The 23,519-nt window shown below is 40.5% G+C and overlaps 1 protein-coding gene across 5 annotated transcripts in view; it reads right to left on the reverse strand.

The window, feature by feature from the left end:
• LOC147012140 (uncharacterized) overlaps nucleotides 1–23,519 on the reverse strand; it is a 208,262-nt gene that overhangs the window by 115,576 nt on the left and 69,167 nt on the right. For all 5 annotated transcript variants that reach the window (XR_015051468.1, XR_015051469.1, XR_015051470.1 and 2 more), the window contains one exon: nucleotides 23,147–23,235. Coding sequence is in view for 2 of the 5 variants with exons in the window: in XM_085855847.1 (XP_085711973.1) it covers nucleotides 23,147–23,235 (89 nt within the window). In the remaining 3 variants the exon portion in view is untranslated. The remainder of the gene's footprint in view (nucleotides 1–23,146; nucleotides 23,236–23,519) is intronic.

The following is a 23,519-nucleotide window of genomic DNA, read 5'->3' on the forward strand; positions in this document are numbered from 1 at the left end:
TTTTCAAAAGGACACTGTGAAATCTTTAACATCCACCAACGAATGCTGGCAGACAGGATCCCGTTTAATGTCCATCCGAGGGATGGCACATCCATTGATGAATCGCCCTGCTTGTGAAACACCAAGATGACAGTTTATAGCTGGCTTGGGATTCAAACCCAGGCTAAACAGATTAGAGGTGAGTGTGCGTACCTCTAGGGCATCCTTTCAGCTCTAGGGCATCCTCTAGGGCATCCTGGTAAAGTATCAACGGAAGCAAATCAGAACAGCAGTCAATGTGGAATGAGCCAATGCATCAGAAAGAGCTTCACTGTTGAGATATGCCAGGTCTTGGGTGAAGGCAAGAAGATACTTAAGTAGGAATTGTGTTTTAACCGAGAAAGTACTGCAGTCTAGTGTACACAAGGGCAACGTGGAAGTAATCATATGGCTCAGTTGCTTAAGGAATCAGCTCAATACCATTCAGCAGGAAAGAAGATAAGTAATATCCAAGGATTTATTTTAAAAAAAGGGGGGGGTGTATAACCTTCTAAGTCGAACACAGTTGTTTTAACAATGTAGAGAAGTTAGGCTGAATATCAGGAGTGGAGTGAGTTAGCAATGGCCAACCAGGATAGTACCAGGATTCAAGAAGCTAACTTTTATGAGAAGAGGTAAATGAAGTTTGGACTGTTTTCTATGAAAAGAAGGGTGAGGGTGAGTTGATCTCATTCAGTTGTTTAAAGTGAGGAAAGGGATCGAGAGGCACAAAGGTTGTTCACTTTGGCAAGCAGCAAATTACCAGGGGTCATAGCTGGAAGAAGTGTCAGCAGGGACAGAGATGAGACATGGGGGAATTGTGCACCAATTGTGGCAGCACGTGAACATATCTTCCGGTTCGGTTACAAACTCGCACACATAACTTCACTCCTACTTAACGCCAGCGGAGACATTCCGTACAACCTCAGGTGTGCTCAACAGTGTCACACTCCCTTCCATTCACCAAACACACAATCTCAGCCACTTTTCAAATTGAACTTCTACTCATAAACCAGAATACTTAAAAGTGTTCATCTCAAAATTGATTATCACTATGTCAACCCCGGAATTGCGGTTTTATCAATTAAAATTGAAGGTCACAGAGAGTCAAGTTTGTTAGTGAAATATTAAATTATAAAAAGAACAATTGAATGTCTGTCTGCACAACTATGACGCACATTGGGAAGATTTTTTTTGTACACAGTGTGACCTGCAACTGCTTGTAAGTGCGAGGCGGAGGTTCAAATCTCTGAGCCGCTGTCGCAGTAGATAAAATACCACACATTAGAATATGGCTTTGCTCACCTTGGAAGCTTGTACTTTGACGTGAGTGAAAAGAAAGGCAGAATGCTATTTTGTCTTGTCATTTTATAGCAATTTGTGGCTGCGGGAGGGGAGAAACGAGCGAATCATTTGGCGAGCAAGTGTATGCCAGCATACATGTCAAGAATGGCCCGACTTGACAGCACACCATTATCAAAAGGGCGATTATTAATTATATTTTATTAAAAATCTCCTTTTGGCATTGCAACACATCGAACATTTTGCTTTGTTGATTTTATTTAAAAGACATGGGCAGAGTGAAAAGTAAAATTATTGCTTTTTTGTGTCCAACTGTGGCCCAATTGTCAGTTTCTTCTCTTTTTATAATTTATCACCTTGCTCTTCTATTAGCCTCAATCTCATAAAGAAAAGAAAAAAGACATCCATCAATTTATTTTTCCCTACTTTGCATTAGCATTAAACATCTGGGGTCAGATGTGTATGAGGAAAGTTATAAAAACAAAGGGGGACTGTTTGTTTCATCGCCGAAGTATATTTACCACCTCGTGCTAATTTTTCATATAACGTACAATGGTATTTCATATTGTATTTAAATGACCAAATGATGAACTTGAACGGCACTCAGTGGAGCACAGACCTTTGCCAGGCTGATTAGTTTACGTTTTGTATCCCATTGATAGGCCGAATTTGGATCCGGACCTCAACTAAAATCGAATCGGTTTGTTCTCATCCCTTAACCAAGTCATCCACCTCGTTTTGTCATAATCCGTCCAAAACCTTTTGAGATATAATGCTACTGGCAGACCCCGCTATTAGCGGATTTGCTATTTGCGGACCCCGCGTATTCGCCGTTTATAAAATGCAACCTGCTTCAACATTTGTGCCCCTGTGCTTTGTGTATTCACAGATTTTTTTCATATTTTTACGGACGTATTTCCATGGGATTTTTGATTTGCCCTCATGAATCATGAACCGCCGGGAACCTACCCCCCCCCCCTTTTTCCATTAAAACAATGCCCTGGCATTTGCGGATTCGACATTCGCGGCATTTTACAGGAACGTATCCCCCGCGAATAGCGGGGTCCGACATTGTATATCATTTTTGGCCCTATCCCTGAATGATGAAGAATTACATTTAAAATTCTCAGATCTGGATCCTCCATACTTACATAAAATTTAATAATTCCTCCAAACTTACAAAATTTACTCGATTCATCCTTGTCGCACATCCAACATGTCCACCAAATTTCGTTTGAATCTGTAAATAACTTTTTGAGATATCCCACTTACAGACAAACCGACAAACAGACAGACAGAGAGACAAACAGGGGCAAACACATAACCACTGTCCACCTTCGGTGGCAGAAGTAATAATAACGTTGGTGGAAGTCATTTTGAGTTAAAAACAAGAGAGAAAATAAAACGTCGCTATTACTATAGTACAGATGGGGCAAGAAATATAAAACATATTATTTTATTTTATACTTTTATTTTGCGATCAGTATAAAGTTTTGTTTTTGTGAGCGTTTTATTGGAACTAACGAGAGAAGGTGATAATAACCAAAGATATTTCTATGAAAGTCAAACTAAATAAACTGATGTGTATTTATGATTTGTGCTTTGATTATTGCCAAGGAGGGAAGAACTGTCCTTACTGGCTGGTTAATTCCTCCATACTTACTGGCTGATTAATTCCTCCATACTTACTGAGTGGTTAATTCCCCAATACTTACTGACTGGTTAATTCCTCCATATTTACTGACTGGTTAATTCCTCCATACTTACTGACTGGTTAATTCCTCCATACTTACTGGCTGATTAATTCCTCCATATTTACTGACTGGTTAATTCCTCCATACTTACTGGCTGGTTAATTCCTCCATACTGACTGGCTGGTTAATTCCTCCATACTTACTGGCTTGTTAATTGCTCCATACTTACTGATTAGTTAATTCCCCCATACTTACTGGCTTGTTAATTGCTCCATACTTACTGATTAGTTAATTCCCCCATACTTACTGGCTTGTTAATTGCTCCATACTTACTGACTGGCTAATTCCTCCATCCTTACTGATTGGTTAATTCCTCCATACTGACTGACTGGTTAATTCCTCCACAGTTAATGACTGGTTAATTCCCCCATACTAACTGACTGGTTAATTCTCCCATACTTACTGATTCGTTAATTCCCCCATACTTACTGGCTGGTTAATTCCTCCATACTTACTGACTGGTTAATTCCTCCATACTTAGTGAGTGGTTAATTCCTCCATACTTACTGACTGGTTAATTCCTCCACAGTTAATGACTGGTTAATTCCCCCATACTAACTGACTGGTTAATTCTCCCATACTTACTGATTCGTTAATTCCCCCATACTTACTGGCTGGTTAATTCCTCCATACTTACTGACTGGTTAATTCCTCCATACTTAGTGAGTGGTTAATTCCCAAATACTTACTGACTGGTTGATTCCTCCATACTTACTGACTGGTTAATTCCTCCATACTTACTGACTGGTTAATTCCTCCATACTTACTGACTGGTTAATTCCTCCATACTTAGTCTGGTTAATTCCTCCATACTTACTGGCTGGTTAATTCCTCCATACTTACTGACTGGTTAATTGCTCCATACTTACTGAGTGGTTAATTCCCCAATACATACTGACTGGTTAATTCCTCCATACTTACTGACTGGTTAATTCCTCCATACTTACTGGCTGATTAATTCCTCCATACTTACTGACTGGTTAATTCCTCCATACTTACTGGCTGGTTAATTCCTCCATACTGACTGGCTGGTTAATTCCTCCATACTTACTGGCTTGTTAATTGCTCCATACTTACTGATTAGTTAATTCCCCCATACTTACTGGCTTGTTAATTGCTCCATACTTACTGACTGGCTAATTCCTCCATCCTTACTGATTGGTTAATTCCTCCATACTTACTGACTGGTTAATTCCTCCACAGTTAATGACTGGTTAATTCCCCCATACTAACTGACTGGTTAATTCTCCCATACTTACTGATTCGTTAATTCCCCCATACTTACTGGCTGGTTAATTCCTCCATACTTACTGACTGGTTAATTCCTCCATACTTAGTGAGTGGTTAATTCCCAAATACTTACTGACTGGTTGATTCCTCCATACTTACTGACTGGTTAATTCCTCCATACTTACTGACTGGTTAATTCCTCCATACTTACTGACTGGTTAATTCCTCCATACTTACTGACTGGTTAATTCCTCCATACTTACTGTCTGGTTAATTCCTCCATACTTACTGGCTGGTTAATTCCTCCATACTTACTGACTGGTTAATTGCTCCATACTTACTGAGTGGTTAATTCCCCATTACATACTGACTGGTTAATTCCTCCATACTTACTGACTGGTTAATTCCTCCATACTTACTGGCTGATTAATTCCTCCATACTTACTGACTGGTTAATTCCTCCATACTTACTGGCTGGTTAATTCCTCCATACTGACTGGCTGGTTAATTCCCCCATACTTACTGGCTTGTTAATTGCTCCATACTTACTGATTAGTTAATTCCCCCATACTTACTGGCTTGTTAATTGCTCCATACTTACTGACTGGTTAATTCCTCCATCCTTACTGATTGGTTCATTCCTCCATACTTACTGACTGATTAATTCCTCCACAGTTAATGACTGGTTAATTCCCCCATACTTCCTGACTGGTCAATTCTTCCATACTTACTGACTGGTTAATTCTCCCATACTTAATGATTAGTTAATTCTCCCATACTTACTGGCTGGCTAATTCCTCCATATTTACTGACTGGTTAATTCCTTCATACGTACTGATTGGTTAATTCCTCTTTGCTTCCTGACTGGTTAATTCCTCCATATTTACTGATTGGTTAATTCCTCTATACTTCCTGACTGGTTAATTCCCCCATACTTACTGACTGGTTAATTCCTCCATATTTACTGACTGGTTAATTCCTCCATACTTACTGACTGGTTAATTCCTCCATACTTACTGACTGGTTAATTCCTCCATATTTACTGACTGGTTAATTCCTTCATACGTAATGATTGGTTAATTCCTCGATACTTCCTGACTGGTTAATTCCTCCATATTTACTGATTGGTTAATTCCTCTATACTGCCTGACTGGTTCATTTCCCCCATACTTACTGACTGGTTAATTGCCCCACACATACTGACTGGTGAATACCTCCATACTTATTGACTGGTTAATTCTCCCATACTTACTGATTAGTTAATTCTCCCATACTTACTGGCTGGTTATTTCCTCCATACTTCCTGACTGGTTAATTCCTCCATACTAACTGATTGGTTAATTGCCCCACACATACTGACTGGTGAATACATCCATACATATTGACTGGTTAATTCCTCCATACTTAATGATTACTTAATTCTCCCACAATTACTGGCTGGTTAATTCCTCCATACTTACTGACTGGTTAATTCTCCCATACTTACTGATTAGTTAATTCCTCCATACTTACTGACTGGTTAATTCCTCCACACTTAATGATTGGTTAATTCCCCCATACTTACTGACTAGTTAATTCCTCCATACTGACTGACTGCTTAATTCTCCCATACTTACTGATTAGTTAATTCCCCCATACTTACTGACTAGTTAATTCATCCATACTTACTGTCTGGTTAATTCCTCCATACTGACTGACTGGTTAATTCTCCCATACTTACTGATTAGTTAATTCTCCCATACTTACTGATTAGTTAATTCCCCCATACTTACTGGCTGATTAATTCCTCCATACTTTCTGACTGGTTAATTCCTCCATACTTACTGATTGGTTAATTCTACCATACTTATTGATTGTTTAATTCCCCCACACTTACTGACTGGTTAATTACCCCATACTTACAGATGGGTTAACTGCATGACACATACTGACTGGTTAATTCCTCCATACTTCCTGATTAGTAAATTTTCCCACACTTACTGATTAGTTAATTCTCCCATATTTACTGGCTGGTTAATTCTCACATACTTACTCACTGGTTAATTCCCCTCAAATTGGCATCTTTTATTATTACCTAAAATGTGCTGATTCACATTTACAAAGAGAATTTGGGTTGTCCCCCAACCTGAACCCCCCCCCGGATACGACTTCCCCTCCTCAACCCCTCCCCCATCCACCCCCCAAGAAACCTTCTCATGCACACCCCGAGTACAACCACCAGTTTCAGTTCATTCTGTCCACCCATTCACCAGTGCGGAGAAGTGAAAGAATGAAACAAAAACAAACAAACGAACTCGAGAGTTCATCAGACACCTTACCCCGTGCAGTCTTCAGATAAAGATCATGGGAAAGGCCCTTTCCACTCTCAGCTCTGTGTTTCCAACCATCATCTATATTTCCTACGAGCTACAAATTTGTCTGAATCTTGATATTCCTCAACGCTGAGAGCCCGATCAGGAAATTTGATTGGCCGAGAAGACGTAAAATACCGTAATATTTTGTCCAAATCCTGCAAAGCTGGGTATTTTTGGAAATGCCAAGAAGGCTATTTGTGTACTCTAGTGTTTCAATATATAATTCAATTGAAATAAAATAAAGATTTTAAAGGTTGTAGAAAATTTTTTTTATTTATAGTAAGTTTACCTCCATTATGCCATATCTTTTTACAGCCCCTTATTTAACGTGTTAAATTAGTTATTCGTGTCTGTTGTTTGTGTCCTTTATGACGTCCTTAAAAACAGTTAGTTTCGTGTTTGGGATGATTTTCACGCTCGTTTCACTTCCAAGCAGGCAAAGAGACGAAACAAATTATCTCACTCGTCTCTGCGTGATAGGGACGAGATTCCATACAATTTGGTTACATTTAAAGCCAAGGTAATGCTGAACTGCAGGTTCGTGTTCTGATTCATGGTCCAAGTCATGTTCAAAATCGAACACTCAATTGAAAGTGAGTAGTTCCTTGACCATAAACTGACGTTTGCAGAGACAGACAGACAAAGTGAATCAATTGCTTAACCCTGCTTTTGGGCTTAAAAGCAAATCAATTAACAAACAAATAAACAAACAAGCAAACAAACACAAACAAACACACAAACAGAACATTTAAATTTGCATTCGCAATAAAATAGACATTATCGAAAGCTTTTCGACTTGCACTCTTCAGGATAAAACCGAAAGCAGATGAAGAATAAGCACCAAATTCTCGTTTATAAAGGTACAATGTGATGTCCTCAACGTTGATTGGTTGAGAGAAAGAAAGGGTGGGATTACCTGATTGGAGGAACAATAGAGCATCATGAATAATAAGTAGGAGGACACATAATGCTAATTAACTGAGGGTGACGGGAGGGGGAGAGTCGTTTTCATGGTGACTCAACTCACTGTGGTACAGTTGTCACATAGTCAAAATAGACATGAAGTTCGGACAAATCATTTCTGTCTGCAAAGAATGGGATTGGTTGAACTGGTGAATGTGGCCTCAATTACATGAAGTTGAGCTAAACTGTATCCTCCACTCAGGATTTTGAACAAGCCAATACGATATTGCTCTGCACACTGAGGATTATTCAGTAAATGGTGACCAATTGCAGAGGCACAAAGAATAGTTGTCGTACTATGTACATTCTTACAAGCCCGAGTTAGTTGCACACTCTGTTTGGATGACTGACCCCATCTGATCCCTAAAGGGACGTGTTGTTCAATACGATCCTTCAATCTCGAAGATGTGAGGCCCACATACCTGGCATCCCACTGGCATTGGAATTCGTGAGTAGTCTTACTTATATGAGAGACAGGAAGAACATCTTTTTTGGACTGACGGAAGCAACCAGAGGGTTGTGAAAATCGCTCGTGGTTGAACAGCATAGCAAGAATGGGACACTGTCTGTTTGATCTGGTTTTCAAACTGTTGAGACACTTTGCCTTTCTAAGGGAGACGTAGGTATACCGGACATCTACCAGGTCTGATTATAGGATTCTTTGGTGGGTTCAGGAATTTGTGTGTATGTCTATTGATGATCTGTTCAAGACACCCATTATCAAGAAGAATAGTCTTGATGGTCTCAATTTCAGCATGGAGTTTATCTGTGGAGCAGATCTTTCTTGCTCAAATGAGCAAGATACAAATCATTCCAAATCTTGTGTCTAGATCTAGAGGAACTATGAGAGTCCCACCTGGTACACTGTGCAGTAAAAGTAGACTTGCGGTATAGCATCGTGTTTTATTGTGGTGTTATAAGCGTCGGCCGATTTCTCAACTAAGACGTCCAAGAAGGGAAGTACGCTGGAGCATTCCATCTTTAAAATGAACTCTCAGGATGGGTGGAGAGAGTTCAGGTATGCCAAGAAGACTTTACATGCTGAGGTTGACTGGAAGACAGCTAAGATGTCATCCACGTACCGATATAATAGATGGAAGGGGGTTGAACTCCAGGATGTATATCTGAAAAGTCACGTTTTTCACAGTAACCTACAAAGATTTTTTTCCCAAGACGGGGCCTAGAGGAGATCCCATTGCGACACCATCAATCTGAGAATACATTGAAACTGAACTCGAGAGAACGGGTCGCCATATTCATTAATTCAACGAAGACAGACTCGGAGATCGGTGGAGGCATCAAGTCACTTTGATAGAGAAGTTGCGTGCAGAAAACAGACGATGAAAAACTTTTTCCATAAAAGAGTAATTCGTCTCTTCTATTGGAAACGTAGACAGTGACTTGCAAACCGAGCCTCAAGGGGGGTGTACAGAAGTGTTTTTCAAAATAACACTAAATACAAGACACAGGGAGATGAAATTCGATGCACGTGTGATGTGCAACGCACGCAGAGTAAAACAAGGGTTCATCGATGTCTGTAGGGTGTCTCATAAATAAGATATAAGCACATCTGATGCTAGGCCGAGGCTTCAGATGATGGCATGCTCACGAGGTTGTACCTTCAAATTAAAATGCCTCAGTAGATAAAGAAAATAGATAACTGGGCGTAGTGGTGTGCGCCTGTAATCCGGCTACTCGGAGGCTTGGGTTGGAGGATCGCTTTATGATGGTAGCTCTGCACTGGGCCGTGCTATGAGAGGGTGTAGGGCAGCCCGGAATCATGGCGAAACCCAATCCTTATCCCTGTGTCATAAGAAGCGACCAGGGTTGCGTCAGGAAGGGCATCCGGCGTAAAACCTGTGCCAAATCAGTATGCGGATCATAACTGATGATCCGCTGTGGCGACCCCTAACGGGAGCAGCCGGAAGACGAACAACTACAACAACAGATAAAGAAAATAGATAGGGTCATATATGGCTTTTTCTTGCTATAAAATATCGTATCTTCCTGTCTCCTTGAATATTTCGAATAAAATAACTCCAACCCATCATTTTTGACGGGCTTTTATACGAGTCAATAATATAATAGTACCCAGCGAAGCCAAACTGCCCCCCAACTCTTCAAATGTCATTCACTGCCAAAAATGATTTTCCTCGTAAGAAAACATTTTCTTCTTACGTTAGAAGAAAAGTTTTCTTGAAACAGGAAAACCACAATAACTTTTTTTCTCATGACTAGAAAAATGTTGTCATTGTTTTATTGTCTCAAGAAAACATAATTTAAGAAAATATTTTCTTACTAAAAATATTTTTGGTAGTTATGCTAAGTAGTAATCCTATCCATCCTCATTAGTTGGCAGCAGTAATGTACAGGTGTTGCTGTCTCTTCGAACCGAGCAATGGAGTGAGATCCACAGAAAACGAGGTGTTTGAAGATGGATTTAGATGTAATTGTAAAAAAATCATGTTCTTCTGTGACAATCTCCAACGGATCGATTCAGAAACTTTCCGTATAAATGATGGAGGCATTGTGGGACCATTCCCCTTGATACAAGACCACACGGAGGTTGGTGAGCACCATCCATTCTTGTCATGAGGACACAGATGCTGCATGTGAAGGCTGACCGACCACTGTGACTAATAAAGAACATGTTTAGAAGGTTCACAACATTCAGCAGTCGGACCAAAGCATAACTTGTATAACGGGATGGCACAAGAAGCAGGTATTTCCCCTGCAATCCAGTTCTCCTTACTGGCACAGAAACTGGGAAAGAGGAATATTTGTATAAATGGTTTCCCCCATGTGCTCAGGGCATATTATGCACAGGTAATGCGGGGTGGGGGAGGGGGAAGCGCACTTAGTACTGCATTGAAAGCAACCTCATTTGCTGTGGAATGGAAAGATTTTATTCCAAGATAACAGTGCCTCATCAGCAGGGCAATGCACAGCCTCAGCAGCAGAAGTGGAGCGTCTGTCATAACCCTCCTCATTCTCCTGAGCCATCACCGTATGATTACTTTGTACTATCTGAAATGAGGAACTATTGCGAGGACAAGACTGTAAAAGAAATAAACAAGGTTGTGCAGGCATATCTGTGGAAAGTTGCGCAACATTAAAGAAAGAGGACCAGAAACTAGACACAAATAAGATGCAGATGCTGAGATGGATGTGTGGCTTTACAAGAAAGGACAAGATGAGGAACCAGTCTATCGGAGGTGAGTGAAGATTGGGGTGGCATCGAACAAAGTTGCCAAGAAGAGACTATATTGGTTTAGTCATCTGGTAATGAGAAAGAGAGAGAGAGAGTATGTGGTGAGGCGAGTGATGGAGATAGGACTGCAAGGGAGGAGACAAGGAAGTTGTGTGATTGGAAGAAGAATCGGTGATTGACAGGAAGAGATGGAGAAGAGAAGGCACGAGATATTGTGACAAACAGAAATAAAAATGGGAGAAGCTGATAAAAAAAGTAGATAAGTGCAGACATATCTGCATGTTTTGAGAACTTATGATTACATTGCTGCCATCATTAGCTAACTTGGCATACTCCCTCCAGGAGCGGCCGAGGGGTGGGGGTCATGTTATTATCCGTATTCAAGCATGTAATTTAAAATACCTCTCCAAAATATCTCTCGCTGCTTATAATTCAAAACACCCCACTGCACTGGAGAACACCAGGACAGGAATACTGTATTCGAAAGGGTGACGACTTGTAATACCCTCTCCTACCTGGAGCGGTGCGACACGATACACATTCACATAGAGAATTTGGGTCCCTCCATTCCCTATCCCCCCCAAGACCACCAGCGATGATACCTCCCCCCCCCCATGCACTAATTGTGTCGTGTTGATCATATGTAGCAAGTCTGGATGTAATCTGCCCAGAACTGCAGGAGGAGCATGACAAACAACCAAACACACAAACGCCCAAACAAACACACACACATCAGTCATTGAATTATAATAAGGATACTGCTGTCAAAAGTGGATCAAACTTCAGGATGGATATGTGTCGTGGAGAGTGCTGCTTTCTCTTCTGCCCTTCTTCAACTGTGTAGATTATATTAATCATGTTGAATAAAGTAATAAAAAAAACTTTTGAGATGATCCTCATGTCCAGGTCAACCCATCGTTTTAACAATACGAGTTAGTTTAGCCCTAAAAAGATAATATATAAGATGGTAGAATGTTAGTGCTGAGTGCTTCTTCAAATATTAGTTGCTTCCTCCTCCTCCTCCTCTTTTTCCTCCTCTCAATCTTTCTCTGACTCCTTATACCTCTCCTCACACCTTCCACATTCTCCCCCCTTTGTCTGCATCTGTCTGTTGTTGGAAATCATCAACATTCATAACGTTCTGCATGTGGAAATTACTTCTCCTCAACAACAGCAACAGCAAAAAAATAGAATAAAACAAGAGCGAGAATTGCTTTGCAATACATGTCCCCGACCGATGTGATATTTTCCAAGTCCAAAAAGGGTATAACTGTGAAAATTTGACGAAACGTCCTGAAACTCGAACTTCTGTAATTTATCATAACAAAGCCACATACCAGGTTTCAGTTGACTATGTTAAAGGGTGTGGGGAAAGAAGTCTGAAAAACCACAGGTGGGAGAGACAGACAGAGAGCAAACCTATAGTCCCCTCCAGTAAAACGGGTAGGGAACTTTGCTGATGACTCCACCATCTGCCGTACCATCTGTCATCCCTCAGACCGGCAAGCAGCAGCTTCTTCGCTATCAGCAGATCTGGATAAAATCACAAACTGGTCCAACACGTGGAACATGTCTTTCAATCCTGACAAATCTCACACTCTCACGATGTGAGACTATCAAAGGACCGTTTAGAACCCCCCCCCCCATCCTCCCATCTATTTTCTCAACAATCCTCTGGAAGAAGTCCTTTCACTCAAGCTTCTGGGTCTCACTATCTGCCATGATCTTTCCTGGGAAAGCCACATTTCCAACCTTGCCTCCAAAGCCAGTTGTCTACTGGGAATCCTCCGTCGTGCAAAGTCCTTCCTCGGTTCACCTGAGCTCCTGACCACATGCAAGGCTTGAGTCTGCAGTCTGATGGAGTACTGTTCTGCTCTCTGGTCCGGTGCTCCTGCCTCTCACCTTTCTCAGCTTCACGCTATGGAAACTAAGGCATTTAGGATTATTGGTATCTCCTGCCGTGAGGCTGACTCTTTGGGCCAATCACTCTCTCACCGCAGGCAGGTCGGTGGTCTTTCTGTCTTCTGTATCCTCTCTGGTCTCACCCCCCCCCCTGCTCTGTCTGCAATATGTCCCCCCACCCCTTATTTCAGCAGGGTGCTCAAGGTCTGCCAACAAACCCCTTCTGTTAAACTACCAAAATCACAAATCACTGCTCACCTTCACTCTTTCATTCCTCTTTTTTTTCTTGCCTTTGGAATAAACTCCCACACTTTATTCAATCCCATTCCCACCCCATCCCCATCCCCATCCCTATCCCTCTCCCTTCCAAAGATCTAATGTCTCTGTTCCCCACTGTTTTGTCCTTCCCTGTCCCACCTCTCTTGTCTGATGCCCCCCCCTGTTGTGCGTTGTGTGCTAGCTCTCATACGAGCCTCGACAATGTATTAAAAAAAAAACTAATATATTAGTTCTGCTTTTCCTGGAAATACTGACTTTATGCCTTAATCTCGTGCCTTTTCACATTGCATATGTTCAGCTATCATGCGTTAACCACAAAGCCAAATTAGAACTCAGCAAGTATTGGGCATGATGCATGCTTTGAGCAGGATGAGTCCATGAAATTTGGCATGGAAAGAGAACAGGAGTAGCCTGTGGTGAGATGCCACCTGTGCTCTGAAGCATTACAAGAGTCACATGCGACTCTTTCAGAGAACTTACATTCCTTCTACCGATCATAGCTTTGTGGCCTGAATGTGGAAGCTTCTTAATGAGCTTTATTGGTCATCACATGCTCGTTTGCTGGATCTGGCCTGCAAGCTGGAAGTTGCACACAAAGGTACATTGGTCATTAAGAAACACCACAAGGCAGGATATTTAAAGAAAAAAAAAAGAACCAAGAAAAATCAACAAAGTCAGTAAAAAGATTTATCAAGATCAAGAATTGCTTTGCATTACATGTACCCTATCAGTCCCAATGAATATTCAGGAGATAATTTTTTTTTGCATTTAATGCACGCTCGAGCCGATACCTGAACCAGAATGAAGAAGAAGAAGAAGAAACCATGTATCCCACCGTGTTTGGGTCTATTCGGCCAAATAAAAGAAAAGCAATTTTCATTTACTGATATCTTTTGTAGATGACAAACCAATAAAGCCAACATGGATAACAAACTGGAGATAAAATTAGTTTGCTTTAACACACAATCGAGCCGATACCGGATCAAAAATGAAGAAGAAGAACTTCGAACCCATTGTGTTTCGTTAGTTTCTAGGCTTTGCCCATTTCATAATAAAAATAATCCGATGTACATACATGAAGCAAAAACTTGCGTACGGCTCATGTGCATGTACAATACACATCATGGCTATATACCTGGTATCATTCCAAATGCACTGGGCCATGGACCAACACCCAGGCCTAAGGCCTGAAGATCTGTGCTGCTTCATTCAATGACGACGCATGATTTTATTGGGGTGGAGTCAGGCCAGCTGTTCAGCCAATGGGTGTGAAGCAATGGGGTGGAGTCAGGACAGCTGAACACTGATTCATGTATAATATGTGATATTTTCCAAGTTCAAAAAGGGCATAACTCTGTGAAAAATTGATGAAATGCCCTGAAACTCGAACCTGTTCTGTAACTTCTCATAACAAAGCCATGTACCAACAAAGCCAGTTGAATATGTTGGAGGGTATGAGAAAAAAAAAGTCTGAAAAACCACAGGTGGGATGGACGGACTGACAGTCGGAGAGCAAACATATCGACCCTCTGGTGAAACCGTTAGGAGACTAATAAATACAAGAAAAGATGGACAAAAATTAAGATAATCTCCCTCTATGTGGAAAAGAATTGGATTCCTTCCATGGTATTGTTTTGTTTCACGGGTTTTTATTATTTAAGTGATGTTCATGCTTGCTCGTGTATAAGAGGAATTCCTTGCCTTTTGGATGCGGTATGAAAAAGGTGTTTATGCTTCCTTGCATGTTTAATAAGTCACCACGCCTTAATAAGACCCTCCTTTCCCCAAAATAATTGCACTCTGATAGACTGAGAACCGATTTGGTCTTTTGCAGACACACAATGAGGATTTCTTTTTTTAACCAAGCACTTAAGATTTCACATCCTGTTTAGCTAAATGATCCCATTTAAACTCTGCATGGCTGTTGTCATGGCTGTTGGTGAGACACTAGAACAAGAGAGAACATATCTGTATGGCTGTATTAAATCACATCCAATACTTTGCTTTGTCATCAATTTTAGTAATTTTTGTGCAAAGAAAAATGCCCAAAGCTATAGTGTGACATTCTGCAGTTCATTCATTCATTCATTTTGTGTGCTGCAGGTTTGCAACATTGTGGGGGGGGGGGTGTGGGTTGTTCTGATGCAGTACCCCCTGTAGGTTAGGGCAGGAATTTTAAATTTGACCTGCCTCCCCTATGCAGAGGACACTGTGGGATCTTTAACGTCCACCAACTAATGCTGACAGACAAGCCTCCCGTTTAACGTCCATCCGAGGGACAGCACGCACATTGATGAATCACCCTGCCAGTGAAACACAAGGATGACAGTTTATAGCTGGGCTGAGATTCAAACCCAGACGACGACAGCTCACAGGTGCATGTGTACATACCCCTTGGCCATCCTGTGCGCTCCAAATTATGCAGTAACGACAGTGAAAAATTTGGCTCTAACTTGATATAATATAACAAATCAGAACGTAGTCTGAAGAATGATGCACAGGATGTCCCTGAAACAGGTACCCATTTTTAATTAATTGAATACAAGGATCCACAACTTTCCAGTTGAATATGAAACAGTTAGAGTAGTGTTTGAAGTTTTGTTTAGTATAGTACTCAACATGTCTACCTTCTCCTTTAATATACATCTGGAGATGTTGAACACAATTGTCCACAATGTTTGCACAGATGGAATGGGATATGCCCTGAACAGCATCGATCATGCGATCTTTGAGCTCATCTAGGGTTTTTAGGTACATAGAGTAAACTCTGTCCTTAATTAAACCACAAAAAAAAATCATGATTATTATAATCAACAGGCTTGGCAGGCCCTAAACACCTAGGGTGAGGGTTGGGGTTGGGGTTGGGGTTGGAGTTGGTGTTTGGGTTACGGTTAGGCCTCTTCCTGTATTGAAGTTCCTTCTAAGGGAACTCATATTATTTAAACTTTCTGTCGTTTTCCTGGACAATTCCACTGCTGTAAACCTGACAAACCAAATTACGGCTTTCAAGGTTTCACGCGTTTTACTGGGTCTCATCAAAACCAGTCAGATGAGCTGTTTCCTTCGTTTCCGAATACGGAGAAGTAAGCTTTCCATCTGTGGGGCTTCCCGTGGCATCTTTGTGTCGAGTCCGCTCTCGGAAAGAGGGTGGACGAAAGGATAATTGGGGGAAGGAAGAATCATCTTGTATGAATGGGGTGACTCCCTCCGTTACCAAATCCAAAGACATCAGCTTGCTTCCTATCCCTGCTGGACATTCTTTTTCTCCCTTTATATCATCTTTGGTCTTGTTTCTCTTCTTGTTTATTTCTATTTATAAAAAAAAGATGATGTATTTGCTTCTTTTTGCCTCATTACTATTTTGCTCGAAGCACTTCATTACTCTTTCTGCACGTTCATTTTTCTGCGGTAAATGTTGTTTTTGTATTATTCTTCCTGTTTATTTTGATTTTTCATTTCTTTCCCCCCTTTTCATTGTTCCTATTCTCTTGATTTTTTTTATTGGATCTTGCTTATTTTTCATACAAGCATTGTTTTGAGTGATTTATTTTTCTCTGTAAATGAACAGCTACAAAGTTGCCTACTTGGATGTACACGTGACTGTCTGTAATAACCATTGTTATTTGGGAAAAGACATTTGTATTCGTATTCTGGTGTTCCGCCCGAAGGTAGGTTCAGTATTGCCGAAGCAGTTTATTGGCAAGGGGTTATACTCGGTGGTTTGAGGAAAGCACATAAGCTGTTTTTTAAAAAAGAAAACAAAGGACACTGAAATCTCTCTGGAAAGATAACTCAGTTTGTAACGTGTTTGCCATCAAGCTATCTGTAACTGGGTTCAAATCCCGATGATGGGACATACTTAACCAAAGCCTCTCTTCTGGTGTGGTGCAATTGTGGTGTCCGAATGCGTAGTCTCTTTTGGTTGGAAATATAAATCTGGTTTTGCATTGTCGACGTTTATGTTCCGAAGGATTATCACGGTGTCTTGAAAAATAAACAATAAAAATGAATAAAGGTAGAACATTGCATGCCGGTACCCTCGCTAACTTTTCTGTTCGGGATAAACTGCCTAATTAGTGTGACCATGAGCAATAGGTGGGAGTGTTGAGATGTGAATCCGACATGTTGGGCCGAGTGGTCTTTGCACGCGGTGAATTACCTACTGGTAATTATAAACCCACATCACGAGCCTGCGATCCACATACACTATTGCACTGATGAAAGGGAAGACAGGAAGTTCTTGCAAAGATCTTAAACATTAAAAAAAAATGGCCTACAAAGGACAAGTTACACTGATGGCCATGTCGCTATCACCTATATTACCTCTGCAACTGAAGGAGGACAGAGGTTATGTTTTCAGTCCTGTCTGTCTGTTTGTCTGTGTCTGTCTGTCTGTGAGCAGGATATCTCAAAAAGTTCTTGGATTCAGACGAAATTTGTTGGACAGGTTGGATATGTGACAAGGACAAATTGATTACATTTTGTTGAATATCCGGATTGGAGAATTTTTTTAATTTTCATATATATATATATATATATATATATATATATATATATATATATATATATATATATATATATATATATATATATATATATATATATATATATATATATATATATATATTTATTTATTTATTTTGCCAAGCAGGCAAGGCTCAGGTCCGGCGTTTCAACCACCGAGTGGTCTTCATTCCGAATCAAACCAAAGGGGTGAGATACGACGTGACTGTAACTTGCAGACGGTGCAATCGAACACCATTTTCACCAATACCTTAAGTGCGGAACTGGATGGGTCAGGCAGGTGTCCAAGAATTCACTTCACATTATCATTTTTATCATTATTATCATTATACATTAAGAAGAGGTCGCACCATAAAAATAAATATACTTAGTCCCAACACATAAATAGAATGTGAACAAGTAATCAGCATAAACATATACCATGTTGTACTACCATGTGCTGTGATATGTCAAACCACACTGCACTAAGCTGTCCCTCATTTCACGTTGCACTCTGGTGTACCATATCCTACATTGACAGATGTCAAGTTATGCTGTGCGATAAGAGCTGTACTGTGTGCACTATGCTGCATTAACCTACTCTACACCGCACTGACCTGCACCACATTGTTTATCATATACGATAGCGTGCCTACTTCATTTAAAACACTCTCGCACACAATTTCACAATAATGTGCACACTCATGAACTGACTGGCCAGGCCGGACGGTGGACGGAAAGAATTTACAATTTATTCAGAGTACCGCCAAAATGTCGCCTACTCTTCGTGAAGGACAATGTGGGATCTTTAACGTTGACTGACTAATACCGGCAGGTGGGATGCCCAATCTAACGTCCAGGTCCATCTGAGGAATGGCACACAGTTTATAGCTGGGTCTGGGATTCGAACCTAGCTTATCGAGCTGAAAGGTCAAAGCACATAGCTCTTGGATATCCTGCCAGCCCTGACTCTCTTTCACACAATATAAACCAAGCTAAATTTGAATATGGCACATGTAAGGTTAAATAAGATGCATGACAGTCAATCACAGTGGATTACGTCAAGTAAAGCTGAACTTGCTGCAAGTTCAAGTGTGTGTGTGTGTGTGTGTGTGTGTGTGTGTGTGTGTGTGTGTGTGTGTGTGTGTGTGTGTGTGTGTGTGTGTGTGTGTGTGTGTGTGTGTGTGTGTGTGTGTGTGTGTGTGTGTGTGTGTGTGTGTGTGTGTGTGTGTGTGTGTGTTGGAAAGTAATGAAACCGGGTCGCTGCACCGAGCATGGCCAATGCAAATGCATACATGAATCTTTGTGTGTTCTGCCTTTGAAAGTGCTCACAATTCAGTAGCATAGTTTTGGCAATGGGCTGAAACAAAAAAAAATACATTATTAAATGATAACTTTGCGTTATCCCTTAAATCCCACTCATTAGGAGTGGGAAAGACGTTTGGGATGCAGGCTTGGCTGTGTTGGCTTTCCCTCGTTCTCCTAATGAGTGGGATATTATGTGTTGGAATCTCGATTGTGTGCTCTGTTCACTCTGTGCAGTGAAAAGTTTGCTTGCCAAAGCTCCAAAAGCAAGTCAACTCTTGCTTGTTTGGATCAATGTCAAGAAGTTCAGTTATTTGCAAATTAAAATTTTGTTCGTTACCACCATGTGGCGTGTGACCGCAGAATGCTCCAGACATTCCAGCCTTACGGTCGTGTCATGCGAATTTATTCTATCAATTATGGTTAATATGACTGTCTCAACCAAGCACATGTGATACAGTGAACAACACCGGATCTGTGGCCCATTATCAAAGGATGTTCGAGTCTAATGACGTTTCAAATCGTGAGAATTCGTTTGAATGTCATTCTAATATTAACATCGAACTGCAGGCAATGCGTTCAGAAAAGTCATCGTGTGGGAGAATGCAGATACCCTTGGTTTCATTCTTTCTTCTTTGTTTGTTGCCTACAAAAGTTGGGAAGAAACTTGCACAGCCAATGTTTGTCAGTATTGCCTGGCAACATGGCCAATAGTGCGTGGCAATCTCTTGGTGAGCGTTGCTGTTGCAGGAGCGGATGGACCATGACAGGACAGCAAGCGCTACGGTGACCCCGTGCACACACGTCTAACACCTTGCAGTTCCACATGAAAGACAATGCCAAAAACGATGATAGGTTTCACCACCTGCATATTGCAGTCATGTGATGAGTGCTCCCCCTTGGACGAATACTTAACACCTTGCGCATGATGCCTGCAGAACTCCGATGATGAACTCTTTGGTCGAATCATATGACCTCAGCTTTCCTTGCTGAGCAGCGACTCTAATTCACAATGCCTTTGTTGTTAAATATGGATCTTCCCAACTAAAAACAGTTGTGTTTAAAAAAAAAAAATTGTTTCTAAAGTGTCGGTATCTTGAAGTGATCATTAAAACAAGGTTTTCTCTGGCTTCTATACTCTGCAACTATAGGTAAAACTAATATAGTTAACCTCCACCATCGAAGATAGAGTTGTCATATATATATATATATATATATATATATATATATATATATATATATATATATATATATATATATATATATATATATATATATATCAGCATAGACATTATATTTGCAGATTTTCACATTTGATCAATACTGACAAGTTCAAAGTAAACTGTAATTATCACAATCAGAGCATTGAGGACAAAAATAATTTCACAAGATATTAACTTGATCAGCGAGGGCTCATAACTGGACTTGCTGCACATCTGCATAAAATGTGACACGACATTTGTCCCCTATTATCGAAATAACTTTTCTCCAAGATAAAGGGTTTCACAAGGCAGATGTAACAGGCCTTCACTGCAAATCAGTGGAACCTTAAAGTTCCAGCATCAAGGTCTGTTTCCCACAGCAAAATGTTTCTTGCAACAAAGGTTTCTGTTTGGAATAACATTCATAATAGCCTGTTCCCATTGCAGCCTCTCACTCACAGGTTCAAGGTTTTGCAGGTTCATAAACATTGAGCCATTCTTGTTTGACAGTTGAAATTTAACATGTGAAGCCATGTAGTCACCCTAATGGGATAAACCGAGCTTCAAAGTATAATTGGAAAAAAAAATAAAAGGTGGTCTTAAACTAAGGGTATATTTAGCGGGTACTGGCAACATTTACCTTAACGCTAATTTACTGTTAAAATGATTCCATTGCTTCACGCAGAGCGGCATCACTAGCAGTAAATGGTGGCAATGAGTGGTGGTCGTTTCGCTATTTTTCCGTGGTCGTTCCGGTCATTCCATAAAGACTAGGGATTTGCGTGAAGTTTTGAGGTTAGAAGTTAGAATGCTGAGTCATCGATGCTGCACAGACACACATGCAAACAGACAAAAAAAAACAGAACTAAAGTATTTGAAACTGACATGTGGATGTTTATGTTGAAGGCAGTATAATATATATTCAAATGTTGGCTGTAAGGGAAATTACTGAAGACGTTTGGCCTGTTTGGCATTCCCATCTTAGCACAAATCTCATAATGCTCTGACTCCAGTTGCAAATCCCCTATGCTGTGTTGATTTGCTCATGGCTTCCTGATGTCAGTGTAATTTGGGCTAAAGCATTAAATGTCTCCTAAATGTTCTCGGCCTGCAAGCAATACGTGGACAAGCTCCATCATGAGCTGAAGATCACTTAAGCCAAAAAAGATTATTGCTTTGATTTATTTTTGAATGAGGTTGTGTTTAATAGTAATGCTTCCTATTTTTTTTTTCCAAAACAGGTAAGGATATTAGAATGAAACAATGTGCAATCCACACATTAGTTCTTCCCACCAGTGGGTGCGAAGTTTCTGAGACGTCTCAGTGCTACGTAAGAAAAGATGGCAAAGGGCAGCACGATGTTCAGTGCTGTGAAGGGTGAAGAGCCGAGTGTTGGGATGACTGGCTGGAGATGAGATGACTGGAGATGAGAGTTGGGTGCACCATTACGATCCCGAGAGTAAGATACAGTCAATGGAGTACTGCCACAAAGGATCAGCCCCGACTTGGCTCCGTCAGATTTTCATCTCTTCCCCAAGCTTAATGAAAACCTATGTGGAAAACATATTTCTTCCAGCGATGATGTCAAGGCTGCTCTGAAGTGATGGTTAAGTCAGCAGGATGCGCAGTTCTATCCTGACGGCATCACAAAATTACTTCAATGTTGGCAGGAATGTGAGGACCTCAGTGATGATTATGTCGAGAAATAAATATGTACCATGGGAGAATGAAGATTGATGTTAGTATCTGTCTGTTTCATGAGAATATCTTAACCTGTTTTGGAGAAAAAGAATAGGAGGCATTAATTTTCAACACGTCCTCATAAGAAATATGGTAATCATGATGTCGTGATGCAACTGTTCGCTCATAATTCCCGTTAAAAGTGCAGCCAGACTTTTCGTCATTTGAAAATAATAGAACATTGACAATCTTCATGTGAACCTTCCAATGTAATATTATTGTTTTGGTCTCTTCCCTGAACTTCAAATTTAATATCTCAAAAAAAAACCCAACACACCACCTTCAAACCTTCCACATGTTGCCAATTTTCTCAATTTGGAAGAATTCCTTCCAGTTTTGGGGGCAAATAAAGCCAAATAAATTGGTGGGAATGGTTGCTTTCACAGCCACTGGTGCGAGATCCTTTGTTTACACGGCAAAAAAAAAAGAAAAAGAAGCAAATAATTTTGCCTCCCAATTTACCATTTCGAAAATACGTATAATTATGACCCCAAAATGCCAAATTGGTCTTCATTTTACACTCGACTACATCGGTGGCAAATTAGGAACTAAAATTGCCTATAACAGTCCACCTATGGCACAGCAAGCATGGGTCAGGGTCAGCAGAAAGTCTATTCTTGTTCTGGCCGTGTTTTGACTTGAACAGCGTTAAAGTGTACTAAAGAAAGTGGAACAAGTTCAATAGGTGATCATTAATGAGAAAAATGCGAGATGGGGAGAGCATAGGTGTTGGTATCCAGAATAGTCCTAAATGTAATGTTTTGAGTTGTGCTGTATGTTACCTTTCTGTTTCTGCCAGTTATCGCAGGTGTTTATAGCTCCAGTCGTGTTATTACGTGGTAAAGTTACAAAGTTAGACAGGGTTTCAAAACGAGGAATGATTCATATTAATACACTATTTTATGTATTTATTTTAAAATGGGAAAAAGTTTGTCGATATATATCAGCTTCGTCGTATCTGAGGATAAGTTTTTCGATTTATAACCAGACTATGTTCCTTTCGAATGAGAACTCGGCCCAAAACAAAAATACAACTCCACGATGTTTTGCCAGTCTTGGACGTCAGAGTTTCACACCTGACCGGACGACTTCACTTACATGGTGCCCACTGGTACCCATCAACATTCAGATGTGAGTTTTCATCATGCCTCCTTTCCTCATCAAGATTTTTAACAGCTCGTCCATTTGTTTTATGTTGATTATTCTTTCCATTATCCAAATGGGATGAGAGTGGAATGTTCAAAAGATATTGCTGTCATCATTTAGGTAATATAACAGACATTAAGCAACGTTCTAATTACCAGCAACGCTCCAGCATGTTGTGCTTTCGAATAGAACATACGGCCCTGACAGTAGATAAGGGTAAGAGAATTGTTTGAGTACCTCGAGGAGTGCCGTAGGGGGCCAAAGCACTTCCTTTTGGAGTGGGAGTCTCATAACAGCGTGACAGCTTTGCCTCCATCTCAACCACTCTGGAAAAGGAAACAATAAAATCAAAGCACAATGTGATCCGGATACAGTAAACAAAAGAATTCAAAAACAACGCCAATGCTGTTATCATGATGCTCTTAATTAGTAATACCACTTTTTCAAAATAAGTGACTCACACTATAACAAATCACACAATGCTGTCCAATACCTAAGGAAGCATCATCCATTGCGATGAAGATCAAAAATATTTCTGCACATCGGTCTGATACACGTATTGTGTCAATTAATGAGATTTCAGATGTGCCACAATCAGGATTTATTTTAA

This window comes from Eptatretus burgeri, chromosome 15 (genome assembly GCF_056783735.1).
Source record: "Eptatretus burgeri isolate ZD-2024b chromosome 15, Ebu_testis_v1, whole genome shotgun sequence".
In the NCBI taxonomy this organism is placed as follows: domain Eukaryota; kingdom Metazoa; phylum Chordata; class Myxini; order Myxiniformes; family Myxinidae; genus Eptatretus; species Eptatretus burgeri.